The sequence below is a fragment of the Microcaecilia unicolor genome, chromosome 14 (genome assembly GCF_901765095.1).
Source record: "Microcaecilia unicolor chromosome 14, aMicUni1.1, whole genome shotgun sequence".
Classification (NCBI taxonomy): Eukaryota; Metazoa; Chordata; class Amphibia; order Gymnophiona; family Siphonopidae; genus Microcaecilia; species Microcaecilia unicolor.
This window is the reverse complement of record NC_044044.1, coordinates 39,279,288-39,296,512: the sequence shown is the minus strand read 5'-3', so window position 1 is coordinate 39,296,512 and position 17,225 is coordinate 39,279,288. Positions and strand designations below refer to the sequence as shown.

Below are 17,225 nucleotides of genomic sequence, written 5' to 3'. Positions count from 1 at the left end.
GCTCAAGTACTTCAGTCTCTTTTTTGTTGTTCCTTGAAAAAGTGTCAAACTACAAAGACAACATTATGCAATTCAAACATGAACTCAAGCAAGTCATTTACTGATACATTTCTACAGAACAATTCTCAGCTGGTCAAAAATATACAGAATATCATGGATGAGTGAAAGTTAATGTCAGTAAAGAAAAAAATAAGTCTTACCTGATAATTTTCTTTCCGGCCTTTCCCACTATTCCAGAACCTGTGGGATAGCTGTGTCCATCAACCAAGAAGTGGAGATAGAGAACTGAAAACTGAGTTGAGACATCTTTCTCTTGGCATTTACATATTTACATATTTACATAGACAAGCAGTAAGGAGAAACTCAGAATAAGCACAACAACCTTAAACAACTTGCTAACCTAACACAAATCAGATGAGCAAACATGTGGACCTCTCTCATCTCTGGACAACCTGTAGAGAACAAGAGGTAAGCAGGAAGCACCATGCAAGGTGACAATTGTTATTTGATCCATTACTTTGCACTGACTAAACATCTCGGAAACCTTGGGCAGGCCTCTGGAATAGTGGGAAGGACTAATGGAAAGAAAATGATCAGGTAAGACCTAATTTCTCTTTCCGTTACATAGCATCCAACTATTCTGGAACCTGTGGGATGTTCAAAAGCAATCCCTAGAGTGGGTGGTATCCTGGAGCCACCGGCCTGAGGACTGAAGTCCCAAAACCGGCTTCTGAGGGTGCTGCCACATCCAACCTTGCAAATATCTGCCAGACACAATAAGGTAGTCTCCACCTAGTATGTCACTGTGTGCCTCATAGATTGAGCATGCAAGTAGATGGAATATCTGTCTTGCCCTGTTTGGCCTGGGGAACTGGAACAATGGCCTGGAGCACCAGCAAGGAATGAACTCCAACTTGTGATCTTCTGTAAGAATATCCAGAACCCACTGGTCTGAAGTGATTTTGGCCCACTCCTCCTGAAACTCCTTAAGACATGCTTCCACTGGAGGAAGAGAAGAGTGGATCAGCCTCACATCACTGCAAAGCTCGCAAAGCTCTGGAGGCATTGGGAACTCTGACTGAGAGGAAGAACAAAAGGAAGACAAACATGCATGAAAAAAACAGGACTTGTGACCATATTGCTAACGATCAGCCCAGTACCATCTGCTTTCTCAAAACTGAGCGCCTCCTGAAGGCGGATGACCAGAGGCTTTCGGCTTATCCTACAGCAACCACTGTGGCTTAGTTTCCCCTAGTTCTTTCACCGAGTTACTGAGACCTTCTCCAAATAGCCATGTGCTTCGAAAAGTTTTAACTAGACACAGTGCTCTTTGTGTAGGAAGAAAGGTATTGGTACTCATATAGTACCAACCTTAACATAGTAACATAGTAGATGACAGCAGAAAAGGACCTGCACGGTCCATCCAGTCTGCCCAACAAGATAAACTCATATGTGCTACTTTTTGTGTATACCTTACCTTGATTTGTACCTGTCCTTTTCAGGGCACAGACCTTATAAGTCTGCCCAGCACTATCCCTGCCTCCCAACCACCAGCCCCGCCTCCCACTACCGGTTCTGGCACAGACCGTATAAGTCTGCCCAGCACCATCCCCACTTCCAAACCACCAGTCCCGCCTCCCACCACCGGCTCTGGCACAGACCGTATAAGTCTGCCCAGCACCATCCCCACTTCTAAACCACCAGCTCTGGCACAGACCGTATAAGTCTGCCCAGCACCATCCCCGCCTCCCGCCACTGGCTCTGCCACCCAATCTCGGCTAAGCTCCTTAGGATCCATTCCTTCTGAACAGGATTCCTTTATGTTTATCCCAAGCATGTTTGAATTCCGTTACCGTTTTCATTTCCACCACCTCCCGCGGGAAGCCATTCCAAGCATCCACTACTCTCTCTGTGAAAAAATATTTCCTGACATTTTTCTTGAGTCTGCCCCCCTTCAATCTCATTTCATGTACTCTCGTTCTACCGCCTTCGCATCTCCGGAAAAGGGTGGGGTCACTATCTATGGCTTCACCCCTACAGTAGCCACACCCATTTTACTAGCCATGGAGCATATAAAAAGGCATCATTGAAAATAGTACACGTTCCTAGGCCCAACAAAAGAACCCCTAAGATTGACCATAAACCAATAAAATACGTAGACAAAAAAAATCAGTTGAAACCCCCAAAAACCTGACTCTGGCATGCAGAATAACACCAGAAAAAACAAAAATATTTTCCCCTGCTATAAAAATAGCAGACATAAATTTGAACACCCCAGCATATTGGATGCTGCACCAAATCTGAAGATGTGCTGCCTATGACCGTTTCCTCCACATCCTGCAGGATTCCTAGCTTGCACGCACTCCAATGCTCTGAAGCCAGCGGACGTGTCCCATAGCAGGAAGGTAAAATTAGTCCTTACCTGATAATTTTCTTTCCATTAGTCCCAAAGATCAATCCAGAGACTTTTGGGTTATGTTCCTCTGACAGCAGGCAGAGATAGAGAAAACTTCAGAGGTTTAAATATATGGTCATGTGCAGCCAGCTTAACTTCAGTATGGTCAATACCACAGAAGTGGAAGAATAGAAATTCAACCAACACTCTCCTGCCTCCAGAAATCCAAGTGAACATCTCAACCACTCCAGCGGGAGATAACACACCAGCATTGCATTCTGTAAGAAGTATATCCGAACTTGGAGCTGTGTCTTTCTTTGTTTTTGAAAAACAGACCAAATGAAGGAACCTGTCCGGAACCAGGAACCAAAAAGCCCCCCAAACTGTAATCAACTCCTAACAAGAAAACAGGATACGCATGGAATGAAGGGAAGAGCCTCTGGATTGATCTGTTGGGACTAATGGAAAGAAAATTATCAGGTAAGGACTAATTTTACCTTCCATAGCGTCACAAAGATCAACCCAGACACTTGTGGGATGTACCAAAGCAGACCTCAAGTAGGGCGGGACCAAGCCATCTGTCTTGGTTGTGGCTGTGCCCTTATGTTCAGACCTACTGTTTCTCTGTATCTAGCTCTGTGACCTCTCCAGTCTGCCTTTTTCCTCATTGTTGTTCTTCCTGTAAGCCAAGCCTCGCTTTGGTTTCCCTGCTTCTGCTTCATTTCCTGTTGTTCTTCCTGTAAGCCAAGCCTCGCTTTGGTGTCCCTGAAGCCAAGCCTCGCTTTGGTCTCCTTGCTTCTGCTTCATTTCCTACTTGTGACATCATCAGCATACTCCTTTATAAGGACCTAGAAAGCTTTCCTACGTTGCCTTTGCAAGGTCTCTTAATCTTGTGTTACCTGTTCAGATCATTTCCCTGTTCTGTGTTTCTTTGAATCTTGTGTTTCAATGCTTTGCTTTGTTTTTGTGTGTTTGCTTTTGTACCTTGATCCTGAAAGCCTGGCTCTAGAGCCACACCCTGCCCTTGGTGTCTGTATCTGTTTGACTCTACCCTTGGTTCCTGCTTTTAGTCTAGCCCTGCTTTTGACTCTTGCTATAGTTAAGCTCTGTGTTTAAGCCAATCTCTGTTCTTGTTTTCCCTGTTTTGTTTCCTGTGTGTGTCTGTTAATTCTGAGAGTCTGTAGAAGCCAGCATCGTCCCCGATTACTTCACTGCTATGCACCTGTGTCTGCTGCCTCTCAGTCTGCCTGGCCATTCCCTTTCCAGCTGTGGGTGCTAGTAAGCACATTGCTTCTTTGTTTGTTTGTCTTCCCTTAGTCTGCTTAATCCTTTGCCTGCTATGTTTGCTACCTGGCTTTTGAGCTCTGTTTCTGCCAGGTTCTGCTCCTACTACTACTACTACTCCTGCTCTATGTTTGAGCTAGTTCTGTCCCAGTTCCCTCTAAGCCAAGCCCCTTTCAGTATCCTGTTCCAGCCAAGCCAAGTCCCTTCCAGAATCCTGTTCCAGTCAAGCAAAGTCCCTTCCAGAATCCTGTTCCAGTCAAGCCAAGCCTGTTCCAGAATTCTGTTCCAGCCAAGCCAAGTCTTTTTCGGTATCCTGTTCCAGTCAAGCCAAGCCTGTTCAAGAATCCTGTTCCAGCCAAGCCAAGCCCTTTCCAGAATCCTATTCCAGTCAAGCCAAGCCTGTTCCAGTCAAGCCAAGCCCTTTCCAGAATCCTATTCCAGTCAAGCCAAGCCTGTTCCAGTCAAGCCAAGCCAAGCCCATTCCAGCCAAACCAAGTCTGTTCCAGAATCCAGTTCAAGAATCCTGTTCCAGCCAAGCCAAGCCCGTTCCAGCCAAGCCTGTTTGAGAATCCTGAATCCTGTTCCAGCCAAGCCTGTTCGAGAATCCTGAATCCTGTTCCAGCCAAACCTGTTTGAGAATCCTGAATCCTGTTCCAGCCAAGCCTGTTCAAGAATCCTGAATCCTGTCCCTGCCTTGTTTATTGTCTTGCTTCTGTTATTCTTGTTGCCTAGCTCCTACCCTGTCTTGCCTGTCTAGTTGTGCTTTGTCTTGTCTCTTTCAGTCTACTCCTGTCTGGATCCAGTCCTTGCCTTGCTCTTTCCTGGACCCAGTTTTAATCTACTTCTGTGTTTTGCCTTGTCTTGCATTTCTGGGTCCCAGTCTTAATCCAGTTCCGAGTCTTGCCTTGTCCTGTCTGGGTTCCAGTTCTGGCCCTTTGCCTTCTTTTCCTTGCCTCGTCTGGATCCGGTTCTTGTGTTGTCCATTGTGTTTAGTTACCTCTGTCCTGCCTTGTTGAGTCTGTTAGTTTATCCTAGTCCAGTCTGTTCTGATTCCTGCCTGTGCCAGCCCCGGTGATTTGTCTGTCAAAGCTCCGGCTTTGGTCTAAGGGCTCACCATGCCTGACACCATCCCCAAAGTGAGGACTGAGGTTCCAAAGGCTGCATCCTGATGTGCTGACAAGTCCAATCTGTAGTGTTTGGTAAAAGTATGAACTGAAGCCCATGTGGCTGCTCTGCAAATATCCTCCAATGACATCAAGCAACACTCAGCAGCAGAAGTAGCTTATGCTCATGTAGAATGTGCCTGCACCCGCAAGGAAGGAGACTGACCCATGGCAACGTAAGCCGAACTAATGTCTCCCAAGGGCCAATGAGGTACCGTGGCCTTTGATGCCATCTCACTCTTCTTTCGGCCTGCCAAGAGGACAGAGGTGATCAGGACGACGGAAGTCATTGGTGACGCAGTGACCGGAAGTCGGAAGGATAGTCTTCCCGGTGAAACGTCGGTAGTACTAGAGACTAAGATGAAAACGAAACACCAACTTGGGTAAGAAGGATGGAACCATCCGAATACACCCGCCTCCGTAAAGCAGAGAAAAGGATCACTGCAAGACAAAGCTGCAACTCAGACACCCGCCTGGAAGAGGCAATTGTCACCAATAAAAACCACCTTCAATGTAAGGTTCTTTAGGGACAAACAACCCAAAGACTCAAATGGAGGCCTTTGCAGTGCCCACAATACCAGGTTCAGGTTCCCAGACAGAACAACAGGCAACCGCAGAGGACGCAGATGGTTCACCCCTCAAAGAAAACGCATAATATCTGGGTGCACAGCAATCAAGGAGCCCTGAAGGTGGCCCCGAAAACAGACCAAGGCCACCACTTGGACTTTCAAGGACTCAAAGAAAGAGACTTATCAAGGCCGTCCTGTAAGAAGAGAAGGATGGATGTCATGGAGGCAGAGGCTGCCAAAACACACGCCGAGGAACACCAAGATTCAAAGGTGCACCAAACTCGAGCATACTCAGCGAAAGTAGAGCACTTCCATACCTGCAGCATAGTAGTAACTCTGTCAGGGTACCCCTTCCTCCTTAAATGTGCCCTCTCAAGGTCCAAACTATAAGACCAAAGGGGGATGGATCCTCTATTATGATGGGCCCCTGAATCAAGACCGTGTTGTGGAGACAGGCGCAGAAGCCTACTGTCCAGGAGCCTGAGATCTGTGTACCACAGATGCCAGGGCCAGTCCGGAGCCACCAGGATCACCGGACCCGGATGCCTGGCAATCCACCTCACTACTCTTCCTATCATGGGTCATGGAGGAAACACATACAGGAGACCCGGGGCTACCGCTGGAGAAGGGCATCGATCCCGGCTGACCCAAACTCCCTGCCTTTGCTGAAGAAAATAAAGTTTTTCAAAATTTTCACATCAGATCGAACACCGCAACTCCCCAGCATTTCGTGATCTGAGTGAATACCTGCAGCGAGAGCTCCCACTATCCTGGATCCGGCTGGGTCTGACTGAGGAAATCCGCTTTTACATTGGAGGCTCCTGCAATGTGCACCACTGAGAGCAGGTACAAGTGTAACTCTGCCTAAAGGCAGAGCAAAGCTGCCTTCTTCGCCAGAGGAGCCCTCAGTGTGCCCCTGTCTGTTGACATAAGCCACAGTTGTCGTGTTGTCCGAAAGGACCCACAAGGGACGACCCTGCAGGATCGGAAGAAAATTCCGGAACACCAAGAGAATCACTTGCAATTCTAAGCGGTTGATTGACCAGGACACCTCCACAGTGAACCAAGATCCCTTGGGTTGTCTGACAGAGGCAATGGGCGCCCCAACCGGAGAGGCTGGCATCCGTGGTAATAACCATCCAATCCTCCACCACAAGGGGAGCACACCTTATCAGGTTCTCTGAGGTCAACCATCAGCACATGGCCAAACGGGAGTGCGACGTCCACAGAATTCAAAACAGGTAATCCTTTGACAGAGGAGACCAACGGCTGAGTAGAAGCGCCTGAAGGGGCTGCATATGGCCACCATGGAGCCCAATACCTGCACAAAATCCCATGTCCGGGGAGCCAGCTGACTTTGGAACTGCAGCAGACGCGCTGCCGAAAGGGACAGTCCCTGTGTGTCGAAATTCACTCCCAGGTATTTCAAAGACTGCGAGGGAGACAGGTGACATTTGGACAGATTGATCATCCAACTGAAGGAGCACAATAGCCCAATTTTCACTGACGGAGCAGTGAGAAAGCTCAGGAAGAGCCAAGGGAGACCAAGGGGGTTGGCGGGGGAAGGGAGGGACCTGGTCCGACCAGGTATACCCTGAAATCCCAAGGCACGGAACCTCAACCCCAAATCCAGGCTCTACTGAAACTGAGGGATGGGCAAGGAGCCAGATCAAACCAGAGCTGCATGTTATGTACCCTCCACCTGCTAGATAGAGAGAATACTAAGGTTAAGCTGGCTGCACATGACCATTTATGTCGAACCATCTCTCTATCTCCACCTGCTGACAGAGGGACATAACTCAGAAGTCTCTGGATTAATCTGCGGGATGCTATGAAACACTGCTTAACTGTCTCCGCGGGAGTCGCCATTCACCCCAACTGTCACCAGCGCAGAACGTGCCCCAAGCGGTGAGTCAGGATCCCTCCCCTGCACTAAGTAGCAGCTCTCCAAGCAGTTCTGAGTCAAACTTAAGTTGGACTTACCACTGCTGGCTACTCCCCACAAGTTTTACCATAGATGAGGAAGACTCAGGACTGATACTCTGTCTCATGCTCTCCAGCAAACCTCTTTCTTTCTCCTTTTTTTTTTTTTTAAGGTTGGTGTGTTGGAAAAGGATAGCTCCACGGGAAATAGAAGAGAGGGAAGAAGTAAATTTGCGGGGCACCAGAAACAGGATCTGAAGACCTCCAGATATGATTCTGCAGACTTAAGCTACCCACAAAGCTCATCCGGAGCAGAAACAAATCATTCACAGAACCAGAGGCTGAAAAGTGTGTCCATCCACCTGCTGGAAATATAAAGTACTGAGGAATTGGCCTGGATGCCAAGAAAGATATGTCTCAGCTCAGTTTTCAGTTCTCTATCTACACCTGCTAGTTGAAGGACACAACTATCCCAAAGGTTCTGGAATAGTGGGAAGCTAGGTAATGGAAATCCCTTTTGGGTTATGACACACGAGCTTGCCCATCCACTGCTCCATATAACACATTCAAGAAATAAATATGTGTAGAGAAAACTCAGTATGAGTTACGAGTCATACTACAGGTCAATTACTCAGCCATAGCGATCTTTACTCTGTGGAGTGAACTATCCTTTCTAAGTTCACTCACAACACACCAGCATAGGTCTCCTTCACCCAAGCCATTTTGACAACCATTCGGGAGTGCTGTTCTGAAAGAGAGCAATGTGGACCGGTTGGCATCTCTTGTAAAGGAAATTCGGGAAGACGCTTCAAGATAAGTGTAACCCAGTTGATTATGTACTTGGCACCCTTTACTAATGAACTGAACTTGCTTGCACTTTGTAGGAGATCTGAGCTATTTTTATAGCTTTCAGTAATTGTGTTTTTGAGTGTGTTTAAGAAATAATGATTTTTCACATATAGGGGATTTAAGTTACATTGGTTTGTAACACTGAGCACATGAGGAGACCCATGTTTGTATGTAGTGAGTGAACATAAAAAGGATAGTTTGCTCCACAGAGTAAAGAGCACTGTGGCTGAGCAATCGGCCTGCAGTATGACTCATTGCACATTATATTTATTTATTTGATTTTTGTATTTCATTAAACAAACTCATACACCGTTACTGATTTTTTTTGTCTTTGGGAATTTTTTCTTGATTGTTGTTTGACTAGTTCCCTGTTTGGTTTTTTTTTTCTATTTTTAAATTTTCTGCCATATAACACCTGACAGATCTGATCATCAATATTTACTGATATGATAGATGTGTGTGTTTGTGTGTACTCTGTGAGTACACTGCAATTCTGTGCTTGTTCTGTCTAAATTACATCCTTGGGAACAAGTGTGTGTGTATGCACAGACTGTAAATTAGAGAGTGCCTTTTTATGCATGTATACCTCTATGCCAATTTTATAATAGCCATTTTAGGTGTATAAAACAGGATTTATATATGGAAAATACTTTATAAGTTTGCCCTCATTATAGTTTGATAAAAATTCTGTACTGGTGTTACATTAGCTAGCTTTCTGAATAAATCAGACTATGAGACATGGTCTTCATGTATCAAATTGTTGAGACAATGTTATGCCGCTGATACATTTCATGGTGTACTTCTAATAGCAGTATATAAACTAATCTCTCTTGAGGCAGTGTCTCCAAATAGGTTTTACAAACCTCAGTAAAGTGATTATGCATGTCAAAAGTGAGAAGTAAATGGACAAACTCAAACATACTATATCTGTGAGCTATGTAATTCTACTGTTTCAAAGTACTTTGCCTGCCTTCAAAATATTTATATTTTCTAACCACCATATATTTTTAAATATGAATTTATCAGTAACTGTGGAAGTAAAATCCCCATCATATACAGCAAGAGAATCAATCTCCCCCCCCCCCCCCCCCATAAACCTGTTTCAAAGCATTCTGGGGAGTTCTCAATGTGAAAATACTTAAACAGGAACTCATAATTAGGTAGGGATAGGAAGGCAGGAGTGCTATGATGGTTTAAGGGGTGTTAGCAGTATTATACTACAAAACGATCCTGTGACCCCTCCTACTGAGCACTATTAGCATATAAAAAAAGAAAAAAACTTTCATATTACACATAATATACCATTTTTTAATTCTTTATTTTTCTAAATAAAACTGTATGGTTTCTGTGTATGATACTTAGAAATAGCTAGTAGAAACCAAAAGAACGTATTTACCCCAGTGGTTTGTACAGTTAAAATTTAATGCCAAGAAGTGCAGAGTGATGCACTTGGGGTGCAGAAACACAAAAGAGGTGTACTGGATAGGAGGGGACAGATTGGTAAGCTCAGCTCAGGACAGGGACCTTGGGGTGATGGTGTCTGAAGACTGGCCAATGTAAAGCCAATTTTTTTTTAAAAGGTTCCAGAGGAGATCCAGGAAATTATAGATTGGTGAGCCTGATGTCAGTGCTGGGCAAAATGGTAGAGATTATTATAAAGAACAAAATTACAGAGCATATTCAAAAGCATGGATTAATGAGACAAATCCAACATGGGTTTAGTTAAGGCAAATCTTGCCTCTGAAGGAGGGAACAAACATGAATAAAGGTGATGTGGTCGATATTGTGTATCTGGATTTTCAAAAGGCGTTTGACAAAGTACCTCATGAAAGTCTCCAGAGGAAATTGGAGAGTCATTGGATAGGAAGTAGTGTCCTATTGTGGATTATAAACTGGTTAAAAGATAGAAAACAGAGAGTAGGGTTTAAGTGGTCAGTATTCTCAATGGAGAAGGGTAGTTAGTGGAGTTCCCCAGGGGTCTGGTGCTGGGACTGTTGCTTTTCAACATATTTATAAATGATCTAGACACGGGAGTAACTAGTGAGGTAAATTTAAAACAAATCGGAGAAAAGTTTTCTTCACCCAACGTGTAATTAAACTCTGGAATTCATTGCCGGAAAATGTGGTGTTTGTACGTTTGGGAAGCTTGCCAGGTGCCCTTGGCCTGGATTGGCCGCTGTCGTGGACAAGATGCTGGGCTCGATGGACCCTTGGTCTTTTCCCAGTATGGCATTACTTATGTACTTATGTAAATTTGCTGACAACACAAAGGTATTCAAAGTTGTTAAATCGCAAGCGGAGTGTGAAAAATTACAAATGGACCTTACGAGACTAGGAATCTAAATGGCAGATGACGTTTAATGTGATCAACTGCAAAGTGATGCATGTGGGAAAGAGGAACCCAAATTATAGCTACGCAATGCAAGGTTCCATATTAGAAGTCACTGACCAGGAAAGGGATCTAGGCGTTGAAACTCTCTGCTCAGTGTGCGGCGGAAGCTAAGAAAACAAATAGAATGTTAGTTATTATTAGGAAAGGAATGGAAAACAAAATGAGGACGTTATAATGCCTTTGCATCGCTCCATGGTGCGACCACACCTCAAATATTGTGTTCAATTCTGGTCACCACATCTTAAGAAAAAAGATATAGTGGAATTAGAAAAGGTACAGAGAAGGGAGATGAAAATGATAAAGGGGATGGGACGACTTGTCTGTGAGGAAAGGCTAAAGCTGCTAGGGCTCTTCAGCTTGGAGAAAAGACAGCTGAGGGGAGATATGATAGAGCTCTATAAAATAATGAGTGGAGTTGAACGGGTAAATGTGAATCACTGGTTTACTCTTTCCAAAATTACTAGGATAAGGGGGCAAGAATTGGAGAAAATTTTTCTTCACTCAACGTGTAATTAAACTCTGGAATTCATTGCCAGGGAATGTAGTAAAAGCAGTTAGCTTAGCGGCATTTAAAAATGGTTTAGATGGCTTCCTAAACGAAAAGGCCATAGACCATTATTAAAATGGATTTGGGGATAAGCAGCATAAAATGTATTGTACTTTTTTGGGATCTTGCCAGGTACTTGTGACCTGGATTGGCCACTGTTGGAAACAGAATGCTGGGCTTGATAGACCTTCAGTTTGTCCCAGTATGGCAATTCTTATATATACTTATGTAGACAGGGCAAATGAGAGCTAGATGGATCAAATGGGCTTTTATCTACAAACCCCTACTAATATGTGAAGAATTTCAATAGCCCTGACTGAACAACCAGTAAACCACAACACTCCAGTGGTGAGACCTTCCACTTTCACAGAATGGACTATGCTTTGTTTTAACCTGTGTCCTAAAGACAGTGTTCTTGCCTAGAGTGTTAGGATAGTGCGGGATGAAAATGTTTTAAACAAAATAAAATTAAAAAAAAAAAAAAACAACGATACCAAGGTATGGTTTTACTATTATTGGAAAGAAGCGATTTCCCCCACTGAGTTCTCAGCACCACATCCTATAGCACCTTGAGAGTTACTTGGATGCCTCACTTCCAAGTTTTGATCTTGGTTCTCAGCTATCTCAGAATCAGCATCTAGAATGGTATAACGATCACTTTGAAGTAATTACCTTGCATTGCTCTCCTGTTCATCCTCAGGGAGAGACTTCTGCCTTTTCTTAATTTGCTCCTCAGTGGGGAACCGCTTCCTTTTACAGCCTTTTCTTTGCTCCGAGTTCAAGTTTACGCTCTGTACTACAGCCTCAATTATGTCGGTGACTGTGTCAGAACTGGTCCTGCTCTCATCTCTCTCATTCACCAATCTGAAACTGTCAAACTGAGCAGCCTGTAGAGCTGGCACTGGACTGAATGACTCAGGGGGACATTTCCTGGGCCTGCCTGGTCTGCGTTTTACAAAGTTGTTTCCTGTCCGTGACTGCCTTTGCAGCTTTTTTGCCTTCAAGATTTTATTGACATGGTCCAGATTTTTCTTGGTTGCCAATATTTTATCATAATTGCACATTTTCCTAGCTTGCTGCTGCATAGCCTCCACCATGCTTCTCTTGAGATGAGGGGAGCAGTTGCTGGATAACAGGCCTGAATGAACATTGATGCAGTCATCAGATGAATTATTTGGCACTGCAGGGACCAATAGGTTCTCCAGTTTGCCATGTGCAGTACCCTTGTTCTGGGTTCTGTCTGGGCTGGCAGAGGGTGAGGCAGAGACATTAGCAAGAACAACGGCTTCTATGGTCTTGTCTAAGGCAGCATGGCTTTCGCTGTGTGAGACGCGCTGTAGTAAACTGTCCACCGATTCTTCTATGGAACTTCCCACTTTTGAAACTCGGCTGGTTATGCCAGTTCCTGTAAAATAAACAAACAAAGTTCATCAAAATGGAATGGAATTTACTTTTAAAACTTAAAAAGGGGATTAATCATTCTTTATAATATTTATAGTCAAAGTGTATATCAAACATGCCACTGGTCAATGATTTTACAGCAATCTTATTCTTTCCTATAACCCTGACATACTGTATCACTTATCCAAATCTCCCTGGAACTTGTACTGTGACAGCTATGATATGTAAGACAAATTTCATATTATACAACCGAATAGACCAAATTAACAACACTGAACTTTTGCTGCATTCCAAATATTTCTTAAGGTATGTGTGACCTCTGTTTTTTTTCACTCTGTCATCTGCTTTGTATCAACGTTCATTTAACATCTGATAGCTTTACATATTTTATATAAAGACTCCTGAAGCAGGCTGACTGCTGAAACATGGTGCTGTGTCAAGTCTTCATCAATAAACTTTTTACCAACATTTGAAGTCTCCTCGTTCATCCCTGGTTAGCCTGGTCTATTTCCCACTCCCTTTGTTTTGCTGACTTCTGGTATATGGGATGAAAAGAGAGGCCATAGCACAATGATGATTTTGAAATAGTTTCCCTGTGCTGCTAAAAGACATGTGAATTCGAACTTTATAAGATGGATATTGCTTGCATGATCACACTTGCAAAAACTGTTATAAGAAACATATTCAGAAGTTAATGATGAATAATGCTTTCATCAGTCCCATTCATTACAGCTCTAACAGTAGAGAGGAAAATATCTTAATCTGAAAGACTAGAGCTAGTTTATGCAAAAGCTGGCATTTGTTGACCACTTTCACGTTAATGCAGAAAGTATTTAAAAAATGGACAATTAAAAGTAAGCTAAAAATGTGCCACCAGACGCTTGTTAGAGCTTTCTAAGACCCCCAAGTAATTGGCTAATCAGAATATTCTGTTTTCAAGCTGTAAATAGTGCACATGTGCTTCTCTGCTGTGCAGTGAGGTGTTAGCAAATGTTCTATTTCTGGGCTTCTGCATAACAGCATTGAAAAGCATACAGAGTAGCATACTGCAGTTACCATTCTAACAGAAGCAGCAAAATGACAAAGCCACAGTAGGCTCTTTAAATGATTTAACTCATCAAAGCTCCTTTCCCTCACCATGCCCAAGGCACTACTGATGACTATCATACCTTTCATTGCCATGACAGCCTAATTTCTTAGACTGCTACCCACAAGTTAAGTCTCAAGAAAGTGGCAGGCCTTCAGAGGAATTGCTTAAAGCCACTCCATCTGCTTTGTAAACAGCTGTAACAACTGGTTATAATGAAAGTACATAACACGTTTTCAGACATGTGATGTTGGATGGCCTGCCCTTGAACCTGGCATTACTATTGTGTAATGGATCTAGAGGGATCGGAGTACATGATCCCAGTGACAGCTGCAGCACTGGTCATGCATACTTGGAGAACTTAGGAACAAAGCAGCATTCTCTGAAAACCCCTTATTCTCCCCACTAACAAACAAAACATTAAAAAATACTTGACTGAGGAGCTATGAGGAATTAAGAGAAAAGGTCAGCTATCATTTCTTTCAGTAACACTGATAAACTTGTCCTTCAATATAGTACCTGTACCATCCCTCACTATGATATACCTTGGATTTCCAGTATCTCTGTGCATCTAGCATGCTTGGGAACTGAAGTACATTAAGTTCTTTGATTTCAACTTAGATGCCTCAAATGAAGGAAAAGCATACGTCAAATGAGTAAACTGATTTGAGACTAAGGTCTTGTGGTTTGGGGACTATAAGTTAGTACTAGAGAATGACACGGGGACAAAGTTTGTCCCAATCCCCGCCCTGTCGGTTATGTCTCTGTTCCCACTCCATCCCCGCAGGCCCTGTCTCCATTGCCACCCCGTCCCCATGGGCTCTGTCTTAATCTGCAGAAGCCTCAAACAATTATGATTTTATATTTAAATCTTTTTATTAAAGTATAAAAAGGAACAATATGCTGTGCGACTGTTGTGTATAAATTACAAATAGAAAACAATAATAGCAGCGAGCAGCTATAATAACCCTCCTCACCACCACCCTCTACCCTTCCTACCCCAAGGAATCCTAAATGTCCAGGGGTACAAAATACAACCCATTCTGTATGCCCTAGAGGGGAGAAATATGCCCTATGAAGCACTGTTATGATTTTTTAATCTGTGAATGAATAGGAAGTCATCAACAATCTCAGGATTCAGTCTAGCTGTCCTGTCTTCCACAGTCCCTCCTGCAATACATGTCTTCTTAGTAGGATGTACAGGATCCCACATGCAAATTTTGCTAGTTGTGGTCAGCATGTTTGCTTGTTTTTCCAAAAAATCAAAACATCGTTGTCTGCATCACTCAAACATAAATAACAATCCAGTTCATTAACAAAGTAGAAAATGACACAGGGAGAAACTCCCCATCCCCATGTCATTCTCTAGTTAGTACCAGTTGAAGAACTTGACACTGACATCAGGCGAAATCTTGAAAAATGAAAAAGAGACGAGAGTATTGGGGGTTCTTTTGGACTCGACTGACTTTTAAGCCACAGATAAATAATTTGGCAAAGACATTTTTCTTCAGGTTACACCAACTTAGGACGATTAGATCTCCTCTCAGTAAAAACAGCTTTAGGATTATAGCCCTAGTCCGTATTGCTTCCTTAATTGGATAACTGTAATTTGATATACAGGACTATAGCCATCAGATTGCAGAAAAGGCTCCAACTTTTACAGAATACAGCAGCAAGGCTGACATTTTGTTAGGGCAAGTTCAAGCAAGCCTCTTCATTGCTGGCTGCCTTACACTGGCTCTCAGTGAATGTGAGGGTTGAGTTTAAGATCGCTTATGTAATTTATAAGGCCTTTTTTGGCTTAAACTCGGAAAGTCTGACTGAGTTGTTAATGTTGCCAAACAACTGGTCAACATTAAGGAATACCCACAAGTTGAAGCTCAATTATCCATCAGTGAAAGGTGTTAAATATAAAATACATTTGGAATGATCTTTCTTCTTCTATACTTAATAGAAATAAAACAAAACATACAAAAGAAAATAAGATGATACCTTTTTTATTGGACTAACTTTTTATATTTTTTCATTAGCTTTCGAAGGTAGTTCTTCATCTTCAGATCAAAAATAAGCAAATGTTGACAAATATCTGAATATATAGGTAAAACACAAAAGCATTCCAATGGCAGTCTCACAGGAAGAGGGTAGGGTGGGTTAGGTGAGAAACAGAAAGAGTTGGGTGGGTGAGAGATAGGGAGAAATGGATGGCTGATGAGGGTGACAAAGCAGAAGAATTTTATGGTTTATAATGGAATAGAAAACCCAGATCTTGGTTAAGTACTGTCTGGTGGGCGTCAAAATATTTCATGAAAGACTTCAAAGGTCTTGCGTTCCTGGATCGTCTTAAAGTTTCCTTTCAGCATTCTCACCATAACAGTGGAGGACTGACTTAGTGGTTGGAGCACTAGTCTTGACATCCAGAGGTGCCCGGTTCAAATTGGAACGATGAATGAGGTGATCAAATTTTCAGATGATACAAAACTATTCAAGGTTTGGACGGCTTCCTAAAGGAAAGTCCATAGACTGTTATTAAATGGACTGGGGAAAATCCAATATTTCTGGGATAAGCAGTATAAAATGTTTTGCACATTTTTGGGATCTTGCCAGGCATTTGTGACCTGAATTGGCCACTGTTGGAAACAGGATGCTGGGCTCGATGGACCTTTGGTCTCTCCCAGTATGGCAATACTTATGTACTTATGTTATAACACGTACAGACTGTGAAATATTGCAGGAAGAACTTAGGAAATTGGAAGACTCGGTATCAAAATGCAGATGAAATTTAAAATGGACAAATGCAAGGTGATGCACGTTGGAAAAAAATAATCCGAATCATAGTTACCTGATGCTAGGTCCACCTTGGGGGTCAGCACTCAAGAAAAAGATCTGGGTGTTGTTGTAGATAATACACTGAAATCTTCTGCTCAGTGTGCAGCGGCAGCCAAAAAAGCAAACAGGATGCTAGGAATTATTAGGAAAGGGATGGTGAATAAGACCGAAAATACTATAATGCCTTTGTATTGTTCCATGGTGTGTTCGCACTTTGAGTATTGCATTCAGTTCTGGTCGCCGTACCTCAAAGAAGATATAAGGGAATTAGAAAAGGTTCAAAGAAGAGCAACAAACAATAAAGGGGATTGAGCTCCTCTCATATGAGGAAAGGCTAAAGAGGTTAGGGCTCTTCAGCTTGGAAAAGAGACGGCTGAGGGGGAGATATGATTGAGGTCTACAAAATCCTGAGTGGTGTACAACGAGTAGAAGTCAATCGATTTTTTTTACTCTTTCAAAAAGTACAAAGACTAGGGGACACTCTAAGTTCCATGGAAATACTTTTAAAACAAATAGGAGGAAATATTTTTTCACTCAACGAATAGTTAAGCTCTGGAACTCTTTGCCGGAGGATGTGATAACAGCGGTTAGTGTATCTGGGTTTAGAAAAGGTTTGGACAAATTCCTGGAGGAAAAGTCCATAGTCTGCTATTGTGACAGACATGGGAAGCAACTGCTTGCCCTGGGATTTCGGAGTGATGCCACAATTTGGGTTTCTGCCAGGTACTTGTGACCTGGCTTGGCCACTATTTGGAAAACAGAATACTGGGCTAGATGGACCACTGGTCT

At 43.2% G+C, this 17,225-nt stretch overlaps 1 protein-coding gene across 3 annotated transcripts in view; it reads right to left on the bottom strand.

The window, feature by feature from the left end:
• Window positions 1-17,225, bottom strand: part of ASH1L (ASH1 like histone lysine methyltransferase) — a 239,137-nt gene that overhangs the window by 98,464 nt on the left and 123,448 nt on the right. For all 3 annotated transcript variants that reach the window (XM_030186339.1, XM_030186340.1, XM_030186341.1), the window contains one exon: window positions 11,795-12,527. In XM_030186339.1, coding sequence (XP_030042199.1) covers window positions 11,795-12,527 — 733 coding nt within the window. The remainder of the gene's footprint in view (window positions 1-11,794; window positions 12,528-17,225) is intronic.